This window comes from Miniopterus schreibersii (assembly GCF_964146895.1).
Source record: "Miniopterus schreibersii genome assembly, chromosome: 6".
Classification (NCBI taxonomy): Eukaryota; Metazoa; Chordata; class Mammalia; order Chiroptera; family Miniopteridae; genus Miniopterus; species Miniopterus schreibersii.
This window is the reverse complement of record NC_138107.1, coordinates 7,744,231-7,765,814: the sequence shown is the minus strand read 5'-3', so window position 1 is coordinate 7,765,814 and position 21,584 is coordinate 7,744,231. Positions and strand designations below refer to the sequence as shown.

Here is a 21,584-nt window from a genome sequence, read left to right as displayed (position 1 = left end):
TGTGCCAGTTTTCTTAACCTACCCTCTTAAGGGGGCTGGGGTCTACCCTTTATCCATCAATTTCCCAATTGTGTTTTTTATTAGAAAAGATGGACATGTATATTTCAAAAACCTCAAATGATAAAGTATAAATTATACAGTATTGCCACCAACTTTTAATCCCATTCCGCAAAGGTAACCTCTGTTAATAGTTTGACATGTATACTTTAGATCCTTTGTGTATTTAGAAACATATAAAATTTATTTTATTATATATTATGTAACATTTAAAATACATATTTATATATTATATATGCATATAAAATACTATATTTTATACATATATATAGTATATATATAATCCTGAGGACATAAATTCAGTTTAATCATTTTTAGTAAAGATAAAAGTCAAAGGCCAAAAAGTGTGAGCTGGAACTCAGGTTTTTTGTTTTTGTTTTTGATATAATTTTATTGATTTCAGAGAGAGGAAAGGAGAGGGGGAGAGAGAGAGATAGAAACATCAATGATGAGAGTCATTGATCGGCTGCCTCCTGCACGGCCCCTGCTGGGGATCGAGCCCACAACCCGGGCCTGTGCCCTGACCGGGAGTCGAACCCCGATCTCCTGGATCCTAGGTCGATGCTCACGTGCTGAGCCACACCGACTGGGCGGAACTCGGGTTTTTTAAATTGTCTTTTTGTTTGTAAAAAGCTGCGGCCCTCACAGGAATGTTAATATCTCCTGGAAAGGGTTCTCGGAACTTCTAATGAAAGGGCTCATTAAACAGAGGCAAAGGCTTATTCTGATCACTGTGACCGTTAACCTTAATCAGCAAGGCCAGTAGATTCCAGGGCTTAAGTGCTCGCGAAGAAAGAAGCGGGTGTGGAGCCCGTAGGGAGGCTCGGCTCAGAATGAACACCTGGGGCCTATTGCATGTCATGAATTTCAGTCGATTAGGGAAAGAGCAACAAGAGCTGCCCAAGGGGCCTAACCTAGCTTTCCCGCAGGAAGCCCCCTGGAGATAACTTAACCGGTGCCCTGGCGGGTTCCATGACCTTCGGCCTCTGTTTTTCTTTCCCACCTGCGCCCCCTGCAGCTCTCGATGGGCGTGCTAGGTTTTGGCTTTGTGGCAACTTACCTCCCCGAGGCCACGATCAGCGCCTACCTGACGGCCGCGGCCCTGCACCTGATACTGTCCCAGCTGGCGTTCATCTTCGGGATTATGATCAGTTTCCACGCCGGCCCCATCTCCTTCTTCCAGGTGAGTAATTCCTACCCTCGCCCAAACTGCAAGTGCCCCTCCCCGTGTCCTCCAGCAGAGGTGGGCCCAAGTGGAGAGGCTCCTGCTTAGGCAGCTGGGTAGAGAGGGTCCTGGAAATAACTTCGTCTCTCCTAGATTTACAGTCTTGATTAACTGCAGATGCCACTTGGACCATTTCTCAGTTGCATTAACCATGTTGCCCAGCTTTTTAAACTCACATGATTTACATAAAAATGTGATCTCAAAACAGACATGTACCCTAAGACATCTACAGAATATAAACTGCTAAGTGATCCCTGAATGCAGAAATGGCACAGGAGCCAAGCTAAAGTACATATATGGTCTAGGAAAATTAGTAACGAATAGGCTAATGAACAGAGCTCCTGGGTCCTTTGTGTTACACTGAAATATATACAGCGTATTATTTCTTTATTGGACATTACTGTCTTTTAATATCACTTTTTCAATTAAAAAAAAAATACATATCTACCCACTTGGTCCAGACTTTTGTGCCCAGCAACACTACCTAGGGACCTCTTTTTGAACTAATCTAGAAAGAGTGTCATTTTCTAAATTTAGGCAATTACATATCCTTTTCTAAGCCTCTGTAATTTTGTTTTCTTTCAGAACATACTTAACTACTGTATGTCTCTCCCAAAAGCTAATTCCACCAGCATCCTGCTATTTCTAACTGCTGTTGTCGCTCTGAGAATCAACAAATGTATCAGGATCTCCTTCAATCAGTATCCCCTTGAGTTTCCCATGGAGGTTTTCCTGGTAGGTGTTCTGATGCCCCAAACTCATGATTCGGATCATTCAAAATACCTATCTTTTAAAAAAGAAATAAAAGAGCAACTAGGAAGAAAAAGACTGTAAAAATAATGATTTTTAAAAACGTATGTTGAATTGTGATAAAGCTGAATACACTTTGTTTTAAATGCTCGCTTATATTTGTAAAGCATACTGATTTTCAAAGGACTCTCATCTATTGCCTCTTTTTCATACTATTTAAAAAAATAATTACAGATGATGTATTATAGAATTATACCCATGAAACCTGTGTAAGTTTATTAACCAATGTCACCCCAATACATTCAATTAAGAAATAAGGGTTTTCCCCCTTATGAAAGCAATACAGGCTCATCCTAACAATTTAGCAAAACATAAAGATGGGGGGGAGGAAGGGAAAAAATTCCTATAGTTGCATCACCCAAAGTTAGCTACAACGGAACTTCTAGATTCTTAGTTATCCAGTGCCTCCTTCTTCCAAACAAATATACGACAGGCCTGCGCTCGGTGTCGGTGAGTTTCCCTCTGCTCTGTGGAAGCCCTGTTCCTATCTTGGTGTGGCTGCCACCTTCCTGTCAGCCAGCCCCCTTTCCCTCCCACTTTGCCGCAGTGCAGACACTGAGGGAGGTGGGTGTGAAGGGCGTTACCTGACCCGTGTCACTAGTAAGTGGCAGAGCTGGGGCTCGCTACTGTCTAATAACATTCCTTGTCTCTTTTACAAATCCACTGACAAAATTTATCGTTTGCGATTATAATTCACATTTTTATAATGATAGAGACAGTTTCCTAAATAAAGCTTAGGGTTGTTGTTTTTTAAGTCAACGTTTCTCATAGGATTGCTGAATCCCTGGATGTCTTTGAGAATTATTTGCCCCTTAAGAAGTGTTCTGTTGCAGAGATACTTAATGTTCACCAAATATCCACGTGCTCCCCTGTATTTCCCAGCCACCCCTGTAGTTAGGCAAGACCGTGTGACTTTGGAGCCAAACCATAGGAGACTAGGTGTGAGTCCCCATGTACTCCCTTCCCGTGCTGTGATAATTGGAGGGGGGGGGGTTGAGATGCTAGAGTCTCCACGTGGAATTAGCCTGGATCCCTGAGTCGCCCTCTGCCAAGAAGGCAAAAAAATAACTTTAATGTGTTAAGATCTCATGGTTTGTATGTTGCATACCTATCCTACACTGACTAATCCAGGCCTGTACAGTTCATGATTGTAAGAGCATGGGAGCTGCTTTGGAAACTGAGGCCAAACTCTGTCTCTTCATTGTTGTCTGCCTCTTATAGAGGTGCCTATTCTTTCTTCCTTGCAGTAGTTGAAACCCTATTAATTCATAAAGGACAGAAGCTGAAAGGCTGCTCTTACAAAAGACTTTCCAAAACACTGTGCACAAATAGCGGTGTCCTGGTGCCCGGGAGATGATGTACATATGGAGTCAGGGGGCTGGAGTCAGGTCAACATCTCCGTTCCATGGAACCCGCCCAGTTCTGGCACCTTAGCAAACTGAGGCTTTGGGGCCACCAGCAGATGGCATCTGTGACACAGATATCAGCTCTCTCTCTGTCTCATTTCAGCTTTGTCAAGGTACAATTGACATAAAATTATAAGATATTTAAAGTGCGCATCATGGTGATTTGACATATATGTACATTGTGAAAGGGTTCCCCCATCTAGTTAATTAACACACCCATCACCCCACATGTTTATCTTTTTTGGGGGGGTGATAACATTTTAAGTTCTACTCTCTTATCAAATTTCAGTTATACAATATAGAATGACCAGCCGTAGTCCCCACGCAATACAGTAGCTCCTCAGGCCTTACTCCATCTTATAGCTGAAAGTTTGTACCCTTCTGTGAACTTTTTTCCCCATCGCATAGCCCCTGCCAACCACTTTTCTACTCTGTTTTTGCGAGTATGACCAGTTTTGTCCTTAGGTTCCACCTATAAGGGACAGCATACAGTATCTGTTTTTCTCTGTCTGGCTTATTTCGCTTATCGTAATGCCCTCAGGACTCATCCTTGTCGCAAATCAACCCTCTCTTAAGGGACATCAGCAACAGGAATCAGTGCTTTTCCTTCGAGCAGCCTCAAGGGCAGTGAACATTAACCAGGGTTATTAGGAGAGGAGGGAAGTAAAGGTACAGGGGAGGCAGAGCCTTTGCTGTGGCTGACAGACTGACTTGTGAGCCACAGTTAAGACACTGCTTTGGGGAGCGCTGGGAATAATCAGGATGCACCATGAAGTGACACGAGGCAGGAATCTGAGGCCCAGCAATACAAGGAGTCGAAGACTTAGAATTGTTGCACTTTAGGTAGTAAACTTTTTTGTGACTTAATTTACACTCAAAGGTTATTAAAGCCTATTTATACACGTGTCATGTGATTGGGAAACACCTTCTGCCACGTAGCAAGAACTAGAGATGTAGTTTAGGACTGGAAAAGGGCCTCCACGTCTCCCCTGCTGGTGAGAAATATGGGAGAAGGGAGATAATCGCAGCTACGGCCCAAGGTGTAAGGAGCTTCTCACAGCGCCCATCAAGAAACTACTGTCCCCACGCACCCAGCAGTCTGTCCTGTCCGTAGTCTCAAGTAGAGGAAGATTTTGAAGGCTGGATCTGGGTCTGGGTAGAATATACTGACAAATAATTTAAGAGCCCCATAGCTGTTAGAAATGATACATACTATATGTTCACGATTTATTTGTGTGTCTGTAGTTAAGCTGTATAGCAAACATCCCCCCCAAAGTGTCATTCATAGTTGCCTTTGGGTGATTTATTTCTGCTTTTTAATTTTTCATATTTTCTCTATTTTCCTTAATGAGCAAGCATTGTCTTCACACTGGAAATAAAGAGTTCCTTGGCTTCTTGCCACACTTCTTGTCCCTTAACTATGTCAAGACCAAAACTTGTCTTCTCTGACTCAGGCTATGACCCAGACTCTTCCCTCCGTTCTGCTCTGCAGGCGTCCTAGGGGTCTTCATCTGGTCACAGCATCACGGGGAAGCCAGCTGCGATCCTGCTCAGTGTCTGGTTGAACCCTTAGAGTAGATTCTGGGAACAGATTTATGTGCTAGTCGGGAGAATGAAATAAAGCAACCATATAATTATTATTTTAAAACCTAGGCATTGAGGGCTCTGGCTGGGTAGCTCAGTTGGTTAGAGCTTTGTCTGGATATGACAAGGTTGCGGGTTCGATCCCTGGTCACATGCAGGAGTCAACCAGTGAGTGCATAAATGAGTAGAACAGTGGATTGGCGTTTCTCTCTCTCAAAATTCAATAAATTTAAAAAAAAAATTTTAACCTAGGCTTTGAGTTCTGTTGTCTCTGGCTTAATTGGCTTTGGTGTGAAGTCTTTATTAGGTGTAACAGCCGCTAGGTTATCTATCTGCCTTCTAGTTGAAATGGAAGGGAGACTTGCAATTTTAGAAATCAATGAATGGGGGGCAGAAAAGGCAAGTCATTGCTCTGCTGAAGACCTTTTTCCTTGTGCTATCAAATGCTGCTCCAAATCATTAATGGTTAGTCAGTAATACGATTCTCAATATACTCAACAGCCCCCCCAAAGACTTACTTATATCGGCACAACGTACCCAGATCTAGAGACTTTTAGAACTGGGGCCTTGATACAAGTATTACCTGAAAACACGTTTATATTTGCTCTAGATGCTTAAAGTTGGTGAGGAAAAGAGGTCCAGGGCACCCGTTCGTCCCCATCATGTGGCAGAGACCAAGGCCATTCTGGCTGCAGCGCTAAACCAGCTTCGGGGACTGAAGAGTCAGGGGCACGTCTGCCTTGCTTGCGGCGCTGACCCTCTCCGGCCTTCACGGGACGGACACATTTCCATTCCCCGTCCTGCCAGAGGCTGAGGCACCTCCACCCCCACAGGCGATACTTTAAACAACATTTCCCTGACGGCCTGCCTTTTGTTTTCACCCCCACAGGTCCTTGGCTTCAGTGCGCTGGCGAGCAAGGTGAGCATGGCCACCGAAACCAGCAGGAGCTTCGTAGACATGATTCCCTACAGGTTGGTGATTTTACTTTTCAAGGCGACTCCGCCCTTTCTGTCACCTTCTCTCGGCCCCGGCCCAGCTGACCGATGCTCCCCGCGGGTGGCCTCTCCCCACAGCCGCCGTCGGTCCCTGAGCTCACGCTCGTTTTTGAACACGGAGGCTCGTGAAGGGAGCAGGGCAAGGGCGGCCCGTTTCCCTGGCCAGCCGCTGACCCCCCACCGCTGAACGGGCCCCTGACCCGGTGCATCGTTGGCCGCGTGGGACACCAGAGAGGCTCCCGCGTGTTCCCCTAGCACATCGGGGGCCTTCGCGGCCTCTGTCCCTGCCTGCTTAATTCTCAAGGACGGGACGAGAGACGCCTCTGCGTCCCCGGCCTCTCTCCCGGGCGTTCCTTCTGTCTTCAGCCCCTTAGACGGGCTCGGTGTCCCTGAGCAATGTCCCCGGCCAGCCTGGCAGAGGGTTAGGGACTCGCAGTTCATCTGCATCCTAGCTCCCACCGGTGACCGTGGGGCATCGCTCTTGCTCTGTTAGGGAATCGTGATTTCTTTCACCTTGATCGGGTGAATCCCTTTAGCCGAGAGAGGCACTGTGTGCGGCGCTGTCCCGACTCCCGGGCAGGAAGCAGTGAGACCCTGGCTTGGTCTCGTGCCCTGCCAGTCCTAGTGAATCTGATGACGGCTGAATCCATTCGAAATTCTGTTCAGCTGGGGGGAAAAGTGAGCAGACCACCAGGGAATGAGACGCTTTGTCCCTGCCCTCAGAAAAAAATAACATAAACGATGGGATCGATGCTTCATATAATTATTTTCCTTCATTTCTCCTTACATTAATTATGAGGTAGATATTACCTTCTTTCTATGGCTGAGGAAGCTAAGGCTTACCAAGTGTAAATCACTTATCCCAGACCACACACCTCGGCAGTGGCACAGCTGCTCTTTGAACCCACTTCTATTTAAGTCCCAGATCTAGGATTATAACCATTCTGCTACACTCACTCAATATGCTCCTGTTACTAAGGACTTCAAACCTCACAGTCAGCTTTTGCTTATATTTTATCATAAGATTCAAGGGTATAGATAGACGAGTGAGCGTTCCCAAAAAATCTAATTTTAGGTTTTGCTTTAACTTCCTTTTTTATTATCTATATATCCAAGGTTGCTAGGGACTAGGGGGAAAAAATGAACAATTAAAGTTAGTTCCTTCAATATCCATGTCCCCCTTTAACCTAAACTGTTAACGAAGAATTGAATGTCACATAGAACAGCAGACGGGAGAAACAGCAGCTGGTGCTGCGATCACAGGTTTGGGCGATCAACCCCGTGGGCTGGATTCCTCTCTGGGACGGCTACATTCTCACCTGACCTCTTAAAAGGACAAGAAGGAATTTTAACAAGACGTTCAATATCTGCGTTTGAACCTTTAGTTCTCTTGTCCTAAAGCTCATTACCTGGAAAACGCCCAGGTGTTTTAAGTTAGGAGTGTGTTATAATTAGGGAATGAAAATAGACATACTGGGATAATAAAGGAAAAGATACCAGAAGATAAGAATTTCAATTTATTCACGTAATAATGGTGATAAATAGGAATGTAGGAAGAGCACTTGGAGGTGCTAGAAGTGATGCTACTTTAAGGAAAGTGAAATTTAAAATGCATAATCCAAGAAGAAATTTTAGTTAGCTAAGGGATTAAACTATATCATAAAAATTTTTAAAAAATAATTTCCCCAAGTGTATTTAATACATTATTTTACTGAAATTGTATTTTACACAAAATTTCAGCTGTAACTCAATTGTTGAGTCATCTATCTATGTCTTGATGAAATGATAAGACTAATCAGAAGATTAAACATTTCAAATGGCACCTCATCTAAGACACTTAGGTTTGTGTGTTTTTTTACTTAGAATTTTTTTTTAATCCAGAGATATGGGAACATAGCATACCTGTGCTTGCAAATTTATTTTAAAGGACTATTCTATTATAGTTCTATGGAAAAACTGCCCCCCAAATCGTGAAGATTTCTTTTCCTTTATTTACTCTGTTAATATTATGATTGATTTTTTTTTTTGCTTCTTAATTTACCTTTATTGTTGAAAGTATTACAAATGTCCCTCTTTTCTCCCCATTGATTCCCTCCACCTTGTACCCCTCCCCCCAGGCCTTCACCACACTATTGTCTGTGTCTATGGGCTAAGCATATATGCATATAAATTCTTAGATTAATCTCTCCCCACCCACCCACCCACACCAGCCCTCTCTCTGAGATTCATCAGACTGTTCCATGCTTCTGTGTCTCTGGATCTGTTTTGTTCATTAGATTCCACATATGAGTAAGATCATGTGACACTTGTCTTTCTCTGACTGGCTTATTTTGCTTAGCATAATACTCTCCAGGTCCCACCATGCTGTCTCAAAGAGTAAGGAATCCTTCTTTATAGCTGCATAATATTCCATGGTGTAAATGTCCAAGAAGATGCCTGATACGATTTCAGTCTTCTTGAGCTTATAGAGACTTGTTTTGTGTCCTAACATGTGGTCTGTCTTTGAGAATGTCCCACATGCGCGTAAGAAAAATGTACATTCTGCAGCTTTAGGGTGAAAGTTCTGTAAATGTCAATTATATACATCTGATCTAGTGTGTCCTAACATGTGGTCTATCTTTGTGCGTTGGCCCTTTCAGAGGGTGCCTGCAGTTCCAGCCATCTCTCCCTGGCAGACACAAACCTGACTGCTTTTCACAGCCAGATGTTATGTGGGCACCTCTCTCAGTGCTGGTGCTCTGGGCTGGGAAGCCCCGCTTGGGATTTAGACCCCAGAGTCCTCAGTGGGAACCCCCCACAGCTGAGATAACCCTCCAGACCTTCAGCGGCTGCCTGTGGGAGCCCAGCCAGCCCCCTCACCTCCACACTTCCTACCAGTCTCTATGAGGTCTCTGCTTTAGGTCCTTCATCATGAGGACGCTCTCCAGCTCGTCTTTAGTTGCAGTTGATTATTCAGAGTGGTTTTCAGTGTTGTAATTCCAGTTTGCTCCTGGGAGAGTGTCAATGTAGCTTTCACTCAATCCACCTCCATCTTGGATCTCCCAGAGTTTATACTTGTATTATTATTTTTAATTATTTTATTATTTATTTGTGTTACAACCATAAACCCACCCCATGCATACAACAATGAACTCAAAATGGATCAAAGACCTGAATGTAAGACCTAAAACTATAAAACTCTTAAGAGAAAACATAAGGATACATTTTCATGATCTTGGATTAGGCAATGGTTTCTTAGATATAACACCAAAAACACAAGGGACAGAAGAAAAAATAAATTGGACTTCATCAAAATTAAAAACCTTTGTGTTTTAAAAGATCTATCAAGAAAAGGAAAAGACAGCCCACAGAATGGGCAAAAGTATTTGCAAATCATATATATGATAAGGGTATAGTGTTCAGAAGATATAAAGAATTCCTACAATTCAACAACAAAAAGACAAATAGCCCAATTAAAAATAGCCAAAGGAATTAAACAGACATTTCTCCAAAAATGTCTAGTTATACAAGTGGCCAATAAGCACATGAAAAGACTCTCAATATAATTAGTCACAAGGGAAATGCAAATCAAAGCCAGCATGATATACAACTTCATATTTACTAGGAGGGTGGTAATAATAATAATAACAACAGAAAATAACAAGTGTTAGTAAGGATGTAGAGAAATTAGAACCCTGTGTTGGTGGGAATGTAAAATGGTGCAGCTACTGTAGAAAATAGTTTGGCAAATCTTCAAATGTTAAACATAGAACTACCATATGATCCAGCAAATCTACTCCTAGGTATATACTCAAAAGAAGTAAAAACGGATGCTCAAAGGAAAACTTGTACACGAATGTTTACAGTAGCACTATTCATGATTACCAGTAGTTGGAAATAACTGAAATATCAACCGGCTGATGAATGGGCTAACCAAATGTGGTACATCCATTTAATGGAATATTATTCAGCCATAAGTAAGAATGATCCATGGTACAACATGGATAGATCTTGAAAAAATTATGCTAAGTGAAAAAGACAAAGTCAAAAGACCACATATTGTATGACTCTATTTATATGTAATCTCCAGAATAGGCAAAACCGTAGAGAAAAATAGATTAGTAGTAGCCAAGGGCTGTGGAGAGGGGCAATTGGGAGTGCTAACTGGTACAGGGCTACTTTTTGGGGTGATAAAATATTTAAAAATTAGCTAGTGGTGATGGTTGCACAACTTTGAGAATATACTAATATCCACTGAATTGTACACTTTAAAATGGTGAATTTTGTGATATGCAAATTATATATCAATAAAGCTGTTATTAAAACAACAGAATATTATAAGTATCTTTTTATATTGTTATAAATATATTTGACAACTTCAATGAAAATATTCTTTGAGTCACTAAAACTAATAAAGTAGTCTCAAGAAATAGTAGATAACCTGAATCATAAACCATGATTATATAATTTGACAAAGGTTTCATTTAGTAAGTAGCCTATTTAAAAATTGAATTTGAAGTTAAGGACCTTCCCACAATGAAAACCCCAGATCTAAATATCTTCACTAATAAACTCTACCCAATATTTAACAAAGAAGTAATGTCAATTCTATAGAAACTTCTCTAGAAATTGAAGACAAGAGACTACATCCCAAATCAACATTACTCTGATACCAAAACCAGACACAAATATTACAAGAAAAGAAAATCTTAAGTCAAGATCCTTGTGAACATAATGCAAGACTTTTAAACATCATTTTAGCAAATCAAATATAAAATTATATCATAACCAAATGAGTTTTATCCCAGTATGCAATGTTGGTTAACATTAAAAAAATCAATAGGATTCCAAGATGGCAGAGGATTGAGTGGAAGCTACACTGACACTCTCCCAGGACCAAACTGGAATTACAACTAAAATATAGAAAAACCATCCTGAATAATAAACTGAAGACTAGCTGGAAAGCACCCTCATAACCAAAAACCTAAAGTGGGAACCACATAGAGACTAGCATTAGCTGAAGGTCCAGAGGGATATCTCAGTTATAGGGGGTTCCCACTGAGAATTCTGAGGCTAAACCCCAAGCTGGGCTCCCCAGCCCAGAGCACCAGAACTGAGAAAAGTGCTCACATAACATCTGGCTGTGAAAAGCAATGGGGTTTCTGTCTGCCAACGAGAGATGGCTGGAAATGCAGCACCCTCTTAAAAGGCCAATGCACAAAGTTTTGTGTGTAGCTACTCATCTGGGTTCTCGTGGAGGAAGGGCAGGGTGGACTAGAGCTGTGTGAGGAGAATCCAGGGATGCTGGCTCGGGAGATAGAGCTCAAAGGGCAGCCACTTGGACTCTTGTGCTGAATCATTCCCCCATACAGCAGAGGACACCTTTCTCAACCAGACACTTACCTTCCAAGCAGCTTATGCCTGGGAGGGGGGAATCAATTGCTCCACCCTGTTGGAAAAACTCTCACCCCACCCTGTAAAGTTTCTACAGCCTGAGGCTCATTATGAGACTGAATAACAGAATCTGGGTGCCTTGAGTCTTTGCTGATTTGCTTCTGGACCCAGGACTTGGAAAAGCAGACCTTGGTGCCCATCTTGGTCCTTTCCAAACACACCCAGCCCCAGCAGAGGGAACCATGGAGTGCGAAAAACTTCAAACAGAGTACTCAAGGCCAGTCACAAACAACATCGGACAATGGCCTGCACCAGAGACCACCCAAAAGACTGGGAGTCCTAGCAGATCTACCTAATACATAGAAACAAATCCAAACAGGCAGCCAAAATGGGGAGATAAAAAAAAAAAAAAAAAAGTCTCAAATGAAAGAACAAAAGAATTCTCCAGAAGAAGAGCTAAATGAAATGGAGATAAGCAATATATTAGATATAGAGTTCAGAATACTGATCATAAGGATGCTCAACAGCATGAGAAAAGATATGGAAATTATGAAGGAAATTAAGAACAACATAGCAGAAATAAAGAATACATTGAAAGGAATAAACAGCAGGTTAGAGGAAGCTAAGGATTGGATCAGAGAATTAGAAGACAGGATAGAAAATATCACTCAATCAGAGAACCAAAAAGAAAAAAACAATTGAAAAACAGGAGGACAGTTTAAGGGAGATGTGGGACAACATGAAATATAACAATATTTGCATCATAGGAGAACCAGAAGATGTAGAAAGAAAACAGAGTTTAGAGAATATGTTTGAAGAAATAATGACAGAAAACTTCCCTAACCTGGAAAAGGAAAAACTCACACAAGTTCAGGAGACACAGAGAGTCCCAAGCAAGAGGAACCCAAAGAGGCCCGCACCCAGACACATCATAATTAAAATAAAAAATTCAAGACAAAGAGAGAATCATAAAGGTAGCAAGAGAAAAGCAAGCTGTTACCTACAAAGGAGCTCCCATAAGTCTGTCAGCTGATTTCTCAGCAGAAACTGTACAGGCCAAAAGGGAATGGCATGAAGTATTCAAGGTAATGAAAAACTAGGATCTGAAACCAAGGTGACTCTATCCAGGAAGGCTATCATTCAAAACAGATGGTGAAATAAAGAGTTCCCCAGACCAAAAAAAAAGGCTAACGGAGTTCATCACCACCAAACCAGCATTGCAAGAAATGTTAAAGGGGCAGCTGTAATTAGAAGTTGAAACAGAGAGAGAGAAACATAGGCATAAAGAAATAAAATGTCAATAGATAAGTACCTATCAATAATAGCCATAAATATAGGTGGATTAAATGCTCCAATCAAAAGACATAGGGAAGCTGAATGGATAAGAAAACATGACCCAAATATATGCTGTCTACAAGAGACCCATCTCAGAACAAAAGACACACAGGCTGAAAAAAAAAAAAAAAATTCTGGAGGACTTCAAGGAAGAGATCAACAGCAATACAGTCATAGTAGGGGACTTGATCATCACACTGACTTTACTTGGTAGATCTTCCAAACAAAATATCAACAAGGAAACAGTGACTCTAAATTACACACTAGATCAGATAGTTTAATTGACATTTATAGAACATTCCACTCCAAAGATGCAGAGTAAGCATTCTCCTCAAGTGCACATAGAACATTCTCAAAGATAGACCACATGTTAGGACACAAAACAAGTCTCTACAAGTTCAAGAAGTTTGAAATCATATCAAGCATCTTCTTGTACATTTACACCGTGGAATACTATGCAGCTGTGAAAAAGAAGGATCCCCTACCCTATGAGACAGCATGGTAGTACCTGGAGAGTATTACGCTAAGCAAAATAAGCCAGTTAGAGAAAGATAAATGTCACATCATCTTACTCATATGTGGAATCTAGTGGAACAAAATTAACCAATGAATAAAATAGATCCAGAGACACAGAAGCATGGAACAGACTGATGAATCTCAGAGGGAAGGCAGGGCTGAGTGGATGGGTGGGTGGGGAGAGATTAACCTAAGAATTTATATGCATATATGCATAACCCATGGGCACAGACAATAGACTGGTGAAGGCCTGGGGGAGGGGTTTAGGGTAGAGGGGATTACAGGGAAAGAAAGGGGAGCATTTGTAATACTTTCAACAATAAAAATAAATTTTTTTTAAAAAAAGCACTGCCAGGCATAGCTCAGTGGTTGAGCATTGACTTGTGATCCAGGAGATCTCAGTTGGATTCCCAGTAAGGACACATGCCCGGGTTGCAGGCTCGATCCCCAGTGGGGGGAGTGCAGGAGGCAGCTGATCAATGGCTCTCATCATTGATGTTTCTCTCTCTCTCTCTCTCTCCCTTCCTCTCTCTGAAATCAATAAAGATTTTTTTTTTTTTTTAAAAGAAGCTCTGTTTCATGTACTCACAACTGCAAGCCTACTTTTGCCTACCCCTCCCCTGTGTTGTAAGATAAGAGTCCAGCTCTATCCTTTGTTGAATGTCCAGTTGTCCCAGCACCACCTGCTGAAGAGACTTCTTTCCCTATTGGATGATCTTGGCACCCTTGTTGAAAATCCATTGATCATAAATGTTTGGGTTTGTTTTTGAACTCTCAGTTCTATTCCATTGATTTATATGTTTATCCCTATGCCACTCTTAGTTACTATAGCTTTGAAATGGAGAATTGTGCGTCCTCCAACTTTATTCTTCATTTTCAAGATTGTTTTTGGCTATTCAGGGTCCTTCGAAATTCCATATGAATTGTAAAATCAGCTTTTCCATTTCTACAAAAGTGGTCATTAGGAGTTTGATAGGGATTGCTTTGAATCTATATACATATTGCTTTGATCTTCTTACTGGCCAAATACATAAAATATGCTTAAATACATAAATACATAAAAATTCTAAAAGAATAAACTCATTTTTTCACCCTTGGAAAATGCTATGGAACCAATTTGTTATTTTGAAATTGTTAAATAAAGGAAACAAATCAAGTACTTATCCTGCCTTTCCTGTAAGAACTGCTCTTTGGGATAGCCAAGTAGTTGATAACAAGACATTTCACTTTATAGAAGAATTATATCCAATAAAGGGAGAAGGAATTATAGAATTAGAATATCACCATTGAGGGATAATAGCATATCATCTGCTAACATCACAAAAAGAGACAATTAATAACCAACTATCAGCAAATTAAGAAAACAATCCCATTTGCAATTGCATAGAGAAAAATAAAATACCTAAGAATAAATTTAACCAAGGAGGTGAAAGACCTGTACACTGACAACTATAGACATTGATGAAAAAAATTGAAGATACAAATAAATGAAAAGAAATTCCATGCCCATGGATTGGAAGAATTAATATTGTTAAAATGTCCATATACCCAAAGCAATCTACACATTCAATAAAAATTCCCTATCAAAAGTCCAATGTCATATTTCACAGAAATACAACAAACAATCCTGCCTGGCCGGGCGTGGCTCAGCAGTTGAGCGTCGACCTAGGATCCAGGCCATCAGGGTTCAATTCCCGGTCAGGGCACATGCCTGGGTTGTGGGCTCGATCAATGACTCTCTCATCATTGATGTTTCTATCTCTCCCTCTCCTTTCCTCTCTCTGAAATCAATAAAAATATATTTTAAAAAAAGAAAAGAACAAACAATCCTAAAATTTGTATGGAATCTCAAAAGACTCCCAAATAGCCAAGCAACCTTGAGAAAGAAGACAAAGCTGGAGGCATCACACTTCCTGGTTTCAAACTACATTAAAAAGCTATAGTAATCAAAACAGTATGGCGTCAGAATAAAAACAGACCCATAGATCAAAGCAATAGAATGAAGAGCCCAGAAACAAACCCATGCATATATGAGCAATTCATTTACAACAGAGACCCAAGAATACACAATGGGGGATGGCAGCCTCTTCGATAAATGATACTGGGAACACTAGACAGCCACGTGCAAAAGAATGAAACTAGGCCACAAAAATCAACTCAAAGTGGAATAGAGACAAACTTAGGACTTAACACCGTAACACTCCTGGAAGAAAATATAAGCAGTAACCTCCTTGACACTGATCTTGATGATTATTTTTTGGGATCTGACTCTAAAGCAAAGGCAAAAAAGACAAAATAAACAGGTGGGACTACATCAAACTGAAAACCTTCTGCACAGCAAATGAAACCATCAGAAAAAAAAAATGATGGTTTGCTATTCATTCAGCATTATTTACAATAGCCTGTCAAATGTGAGCATTTGCAAATCATATACCTGATAAGGGGTTAATATCCTAAATGTATAAAGAACTCATACAACTCAATAGCAAAAAAATCGAACAATTTTATTTAAAAGTGGGCAGAGGATCTGAATAGACAATTTCCCTAAGAAGACATACAGATGGCAAATAGGTGAATGAAAAGATTCTCAGTATCATTAACCACCAGGGAAATGAGAATCAAAACCACAATGAAATATCACTCACACCTGCGAGAATGGCTATTTATCAAAAAGACAAGAAATAACAAGGACTGGCGAGGGCATGGAGGAAAGGGAATGTTTGTACATTGACGGTGGGAATGGAGGTTTCCCCAAAAATTAAAAATAGAATTACCATATAGATGACCTAGCAATTCCACTTCAGGGGATTTATTGAAAGGAAATGAAACCACTGTTCACTGCAGCATTATTTACAATAGCCAAGACATGGAAACAACCTAAGTGCCCACTGATGGATGAATGGGTAAAGAAAATGTGGAATATATACATAATGGAATATTATGCAGCCATTAAAAGAAAGAAATCTTGCCATTTGCAGCATGGACGGACCTTGAGAACATTGTGCTAAGTGAAATAAGTCAGATAGAGAAAGGCAAATACTGTATGATCTCACTTATATGTGGAATCTAAAAAAAGTAAAAATTAAAACAATCAGTCTTGCTGGGGGGGGGGGCTGGAGTGGTGAAATGGTTGAAAATGGTCAAAAGGTACAAACTTGTTATACAATAAATAAGTCATGGAGATGTACAGCATGGTGACTAGTTAATAACACTATGTTGTATATTTGAAAGTTGCTAAGAGGGTTTATCTTAAATGTTCTCATCCCAAGGAAAAAAAATTGGAACTATGTGTGGTGACGGATGTTAACTAGATTTATTGTGGTGATCATCTCACAATATATACAAATATCAAATCATTATGTTCTACACCTGAAACTAATATAATGTTATATGTCAAATATATCTTTAGAAAGACAATTAGACATTGTGTGTCTCCTGACACAAGTATACACCACCATCTATGAAGTATTTTTGCCCCCACCAAAAATCCCATATTTGACCAAACCTGAAGGGCTAACCACCAATTTACAGTAAATGCAAGGAAGAGAGGAATGTGATCAGCAAAATCTAGACTATGGGAAAATCTAATAGGACCAGTGACTGACTCCCTCCCTCCCTCCCTCCCCCCTCCTTCCCTCCCTCCCTCCCTCCTTCCCTCCCCTCTTTCCTTTCTTCCTTCCTTCCCTCCCTCCTTCCTTCCTCCCTCTCTCCCTCCTTCCTTCCCTCCCTCCTTCCTTCCCTCCTTCCTATGTTTATTGTTGAGAGTATTATAGATGTCCCCCATTCCCGCCCTTTGCCCCCCCTCTGGCTCCTGTCCCCCCCAGGCCTTCCCACACTGTTGTCTGTGACCGTGGGCTACGCATATATGCATGTAAGTTCTTTGGTTAACCCTCCCCCCCACACACACACACACACTTCCCTCTGAGACCCGTCAGCCTGTTCCGTGGTTCCATGTCTCTGGACCTATTTATTTGTTGTTTCCTCAACAAAAATATTGCAGGGAAGAAAAACAAAGATACGAAGGAGGAACCTACAGCTTAAGAGAGAGTTGAGACTTAGCAACCAACTGCAGTATATAGGCCTCATTTGGATTCTAATTTGCACACATTGTAAAATACATGTTTATGAGACATTTGGGAAAACTTGAACACTAATTATATGTTTGATAATATTAAGAAATTTGAAACAATTTTTTGGTGTACATCTTTTAGAGAGGTGTGATGAAATATTCATAATTAAACTATATAATGCCAGGGAGTTGCTTCAAAATAAAATAAGATTGGTTATACATTGTGTTGAAAGTGAGCGATGGGCACACCAGAGTTCATTATACTATCCTTTGTTTTGTAAATGTTTGAAAAGTTTCCACTTTTAAAATAAAAGATCAAACATTTATGAGTGGTACTATGCTGCATGCATATAAAGGGGGCCAAAAGCATAGACTCTGTCCCCTTAAGAAATCATAGCCTAAAATTTACAACACAGAAGCTGACTTAACAGATACTCTGGGCAACATTACTAAACCCATACACAAACAGACAAGCGTCCATTCTTGTAAGAATTAGGATGGTCATTAATTCTCTAGTCAGCAATCTGATGGTAATACTCACAAAGAAGAAAGCTTATTGTCTCAAGGAGAGTTTCCTAGTTAATACGGTAGGAGACGAGACATAGCTGGGAAAAGGTTCTGAGCATGGTTCTATGTGTTTGGCAATGTTTTTTATGATATGATCTTAGTAGAAATAGAATGTATTGGCTTAGTAGAATTAGATGATCATGACTAGCAGCAAAATGAATAAGTCTGAAAATTCTAGTGGCTTCAAAACAACAGGACGTTAGAGAGGATTCTGGTAGATGGTGGAGTAGGAAGCACCAGGAATCTCTCTACCTAAACAACAACTGCACTGGTAGAATGTCTGATGTAACTATTTTGGAACTCTGGAGCCTACTGAAGGCCTACAATTTCAAGAAGAAAGTTTGGCCCTGGCCGGTTTGGTTCAGTGGTTAGGACGTCAAAAAAAACAACTGTATATACACGGGAAATTAGAAAGTTACACATGCCCAGAGAATGGCTCAGAAAAAAACAGACAGGACCTTAAATTTACACCTCAGGCTAATCCTTGGCACAGCAACAGCCTACAACAACAAAAAAACAGTAACAAAAACAGAAAACCTTGAGAAGGGGGAGAATTTGATTTCCAGAGTTGCCACATTATTACATTCAAATATCCAGTGTTCAACAAAAATCACAAGGCATACAAAGAAATAGGAAGTGTGGCCCATTCAATGGAAAAAAATAAATCAACAAAAACTGTCCTGAAAAAGACCTAATGGCAGGATCTACCAGACAAAGACTTTAAAACAATTGTCTAAAGATACTCAAAGAACTAAAGGAAGAAGTGGAGAAAGTCCAGAAAATGATGTATAAACAAAATGGAAATATCAAAAGATAGAAACCTAAAAAACAAAAAAACAAAAAAAGGAGTTCTGGGGCTGTGAAGTACAATAACTATAACTGAAATAAAAAAATTCACTGTAGTCATTGCCACATAATGACATTTCAACAACATACTGCATGTATGACAGTGGTCCCATAAGATTATAACGGAGCTAAAAAATTCCTATCACCTAGTGACAACATAGCCATCCTAACACCATAGTGCAAAACATTCCTCACATGTTGGTGGTGACACCGGTAAAAAACCTACTGCACTGCCAGTCATATAAAAGTATAGCACATAGCCCGGCCGGCATTGCTCAGCGGTTGAGCATCAACTTATGATCCAGGAGATCTCAGTTCAATTCTGGTCAAGGCACAGTCCTGGGTTTCAGGCTCGATCCCCAGTAGGGGGCGTGCAGGAGGCAGCCGGTCAATGACTCTCTCTAGTCATTGATGTTTCTATCTTTCTCTCCCTGTCCTCTCCTTTCTTTGAAATCAATAAAGACATATTTTTTTTAAAAGTATAGCACAGCCTGGCAGGGCGTGGCTCAGCGGTTGAGCATCGACCTGGGATCCAGGTGATGGGGTTCGATTCCCAGTCAAGGCACATGCCCGGGTTGCAGGCTCGATCAATGACTCTCTCATCATTGATGTTTCTATCTTTCTCTTTCCCTCTCCTTTCCTCTCTCTGAAATCAATAAAGATATATTAAAAAAAAAAAAGTATAGCACATACAATTATGTACAGTCATAAAACTTGATAATGATTATACATTTATAATTAGTGGTTTATGTATTTTCTATACTCTTTATTGTTATTTTAGAGTGTACTTTTCCTATTTATTTTAAAAAAAAAAGTTTGCTGTAAAACAGTATGCTGTGTTATGCCAGCAGCAGCCTCGTATATCTCGTGTTTACCACATCTCTGATTGCATCATTTTGTTCTGTGCTTGATTTAATCTTGTGTTGTTTCCTTTCCTATGTTGTTTCCTTGTTGTGGCCACTGTTAAGGTTGTCGGTAAGAGGCCATATTGAATGATTGACCTGGAAACAAAATTTAAAATGATTAATAGTGATTTCCACTATGAAGGTGGAAAATCAGTGATGGTTATTTCTCACAAGTCAGACATGACCCATTCCACCGTAGCTATGATATTGAAAAGCAAGAACAAATGATGGAAGGTGTTAAAGGGTCTACTTCATTGAAGGCAATAGGACTAACAAAAACTCAAGAAGGGCTATATCAGACATGGAGAAGCTTCTAATGACCTGGATTGAAAACCAGGCACAGAAGTGTATCCCTCTCAGCACCATGACAATCTCACCCACAGCAAAAAGTTTGCTTGTGATGTTGAAAGAAAACACTGGACCCAACTACAGTGTCGCACTTACTGCTAGCTCTGGGTGGTTTAAATGATTCAAGGTTCATTACACAAAGTGAAAGTGAGTGGCGAGTCTGCTAGTGCTGATGTAAAGGCAGCTGATGAACTTTTGGAAACTCTAGATAAGCTGATTGTGGAGGAAAATTACTTGCCAGAACAAGTATTCAATATGGATGAAACCTCCCTATTCTGGAAATGGATGCCTGAAAAGACTTCCCTCCATAAGGAGGCCAAACAATTCCAGGTTTCAAGGCTTTTAAGGACAGGATAACAGTCTTGCTTGGGGGCAATACTGCAGGCTAAAAATTGAAATCCTTTGTGATCTGGGACAGTGAGAATCCCAGGGCCTTCAAGCCTATCACTGAGCACACCCTGCCAGTATACGGTAGGAGCAATACATCGTGGATGACCCAGCTCCTCTTCCAAGATGCCCTCTTTGATTGCTGTGCCAGCACAATGAAGAAGTACTGTTTGGAAAATAACATACCTTTTAAGATCTTCCTTGTTGCTGATAATGTTCCCAAATATCCTCATTTTATCAGTGATCTTTATCCCAATATCAAAGTGATGTTTCTCCCTCCAAACATCACCTATTTGATCCAACCAATGAATCAAAGAGCTATAACAGGGTTTAAAGCCTACCACCTGAGGAGGATCTTTGCCCAGGCTATTGCTGCAACTAATGAAGACACTGAAAAACACTGATGCAATTCTGGAAGGATTACAACATCTATCACTACATCAAGAACTTTGCTTGGGCATGGGGTGATGTTACCAAGAAGCGTATGAATGGCATGTGGAAGGAAACACTCAAGAGTTCTTTCCATGACTTCAAAGTATTTGCCAAGGATACGGAGGTTGCAAAAACCAGCAAGACTGTGGTTGAGATGGCAAACAACCTTAACCTGGGCGTGGGTGAGGATGGCACTGAGGAGCTTGCAGAGGCAGTTCCTGAGGAACTGACTAATGAGGAACTGTTGGAACTGGAACAGGAACACATAGCTGAACAATGGGCAAGAGAAAAGGAAACTGCAGGGGAAAACAAGAAGGACCCCCAACAAAATTAACAGTAAAAAGCTTAACAGAAGCTCTTGCAGACCTCAACAAGCTCTTTTAAAAATTTGAAAACCTAGCCCTAGCCAGTTTTCTCAGTGGTTAGAGCATCGGCCTGCGGACTGAATGGTCCCATGTTCGATTCCAGCCAAGGGCACACACATACCTCGATTGGAGGCGTGTGGAAAGCAGCCAATTGATGTATCTCTCTCACATCGATGTTTCTCTCTCTCTCTCTCCCTTCCACTCACTCTGAAAAAGCAATGGAAAAAATACCCTCAGGTGAGGATAAAAAAAAAAAAATTTGAAAACTTAGACCCAACACCAAAAATTTTCATTAACAGAGAGAAATATTCACGGTGCATTATCTGCTTACAGTCAAACTATGATGGGGGAAAAAAGAAGCAA

General features: G+C 40.8%; 1 protein-coding gene across 1 annotated transcript in view; it reads left to right on the top strand.

The window, feature by feature from the left end:
* Positions 1-21,584, top strand: part of SLC26A8 (solute carrier family 26 member 8) — a gene marked incomplete at its 5' end in the record, with an annotated part of 83,385 nt that overhangs the window by 33,712 nt on the left and 28,089 nt on the right. Inside the window, 3 exons of the mRNA XM_081139597.1 lie at positions 1,076-1,240; positions 1,868-2,017; positions 5,972-6,054. Coding sequence (XP_080995723.1) covers positions 1,076-1,240; positions 1,868-2,017; positions 5,972-6,054 — 398 coding nt within the window. The remainder of the gene's footprint in view (positions 1-1,075; positions 1,241-1,867; positions 2,018-5,971; positions 6,055-21,584) is intronic.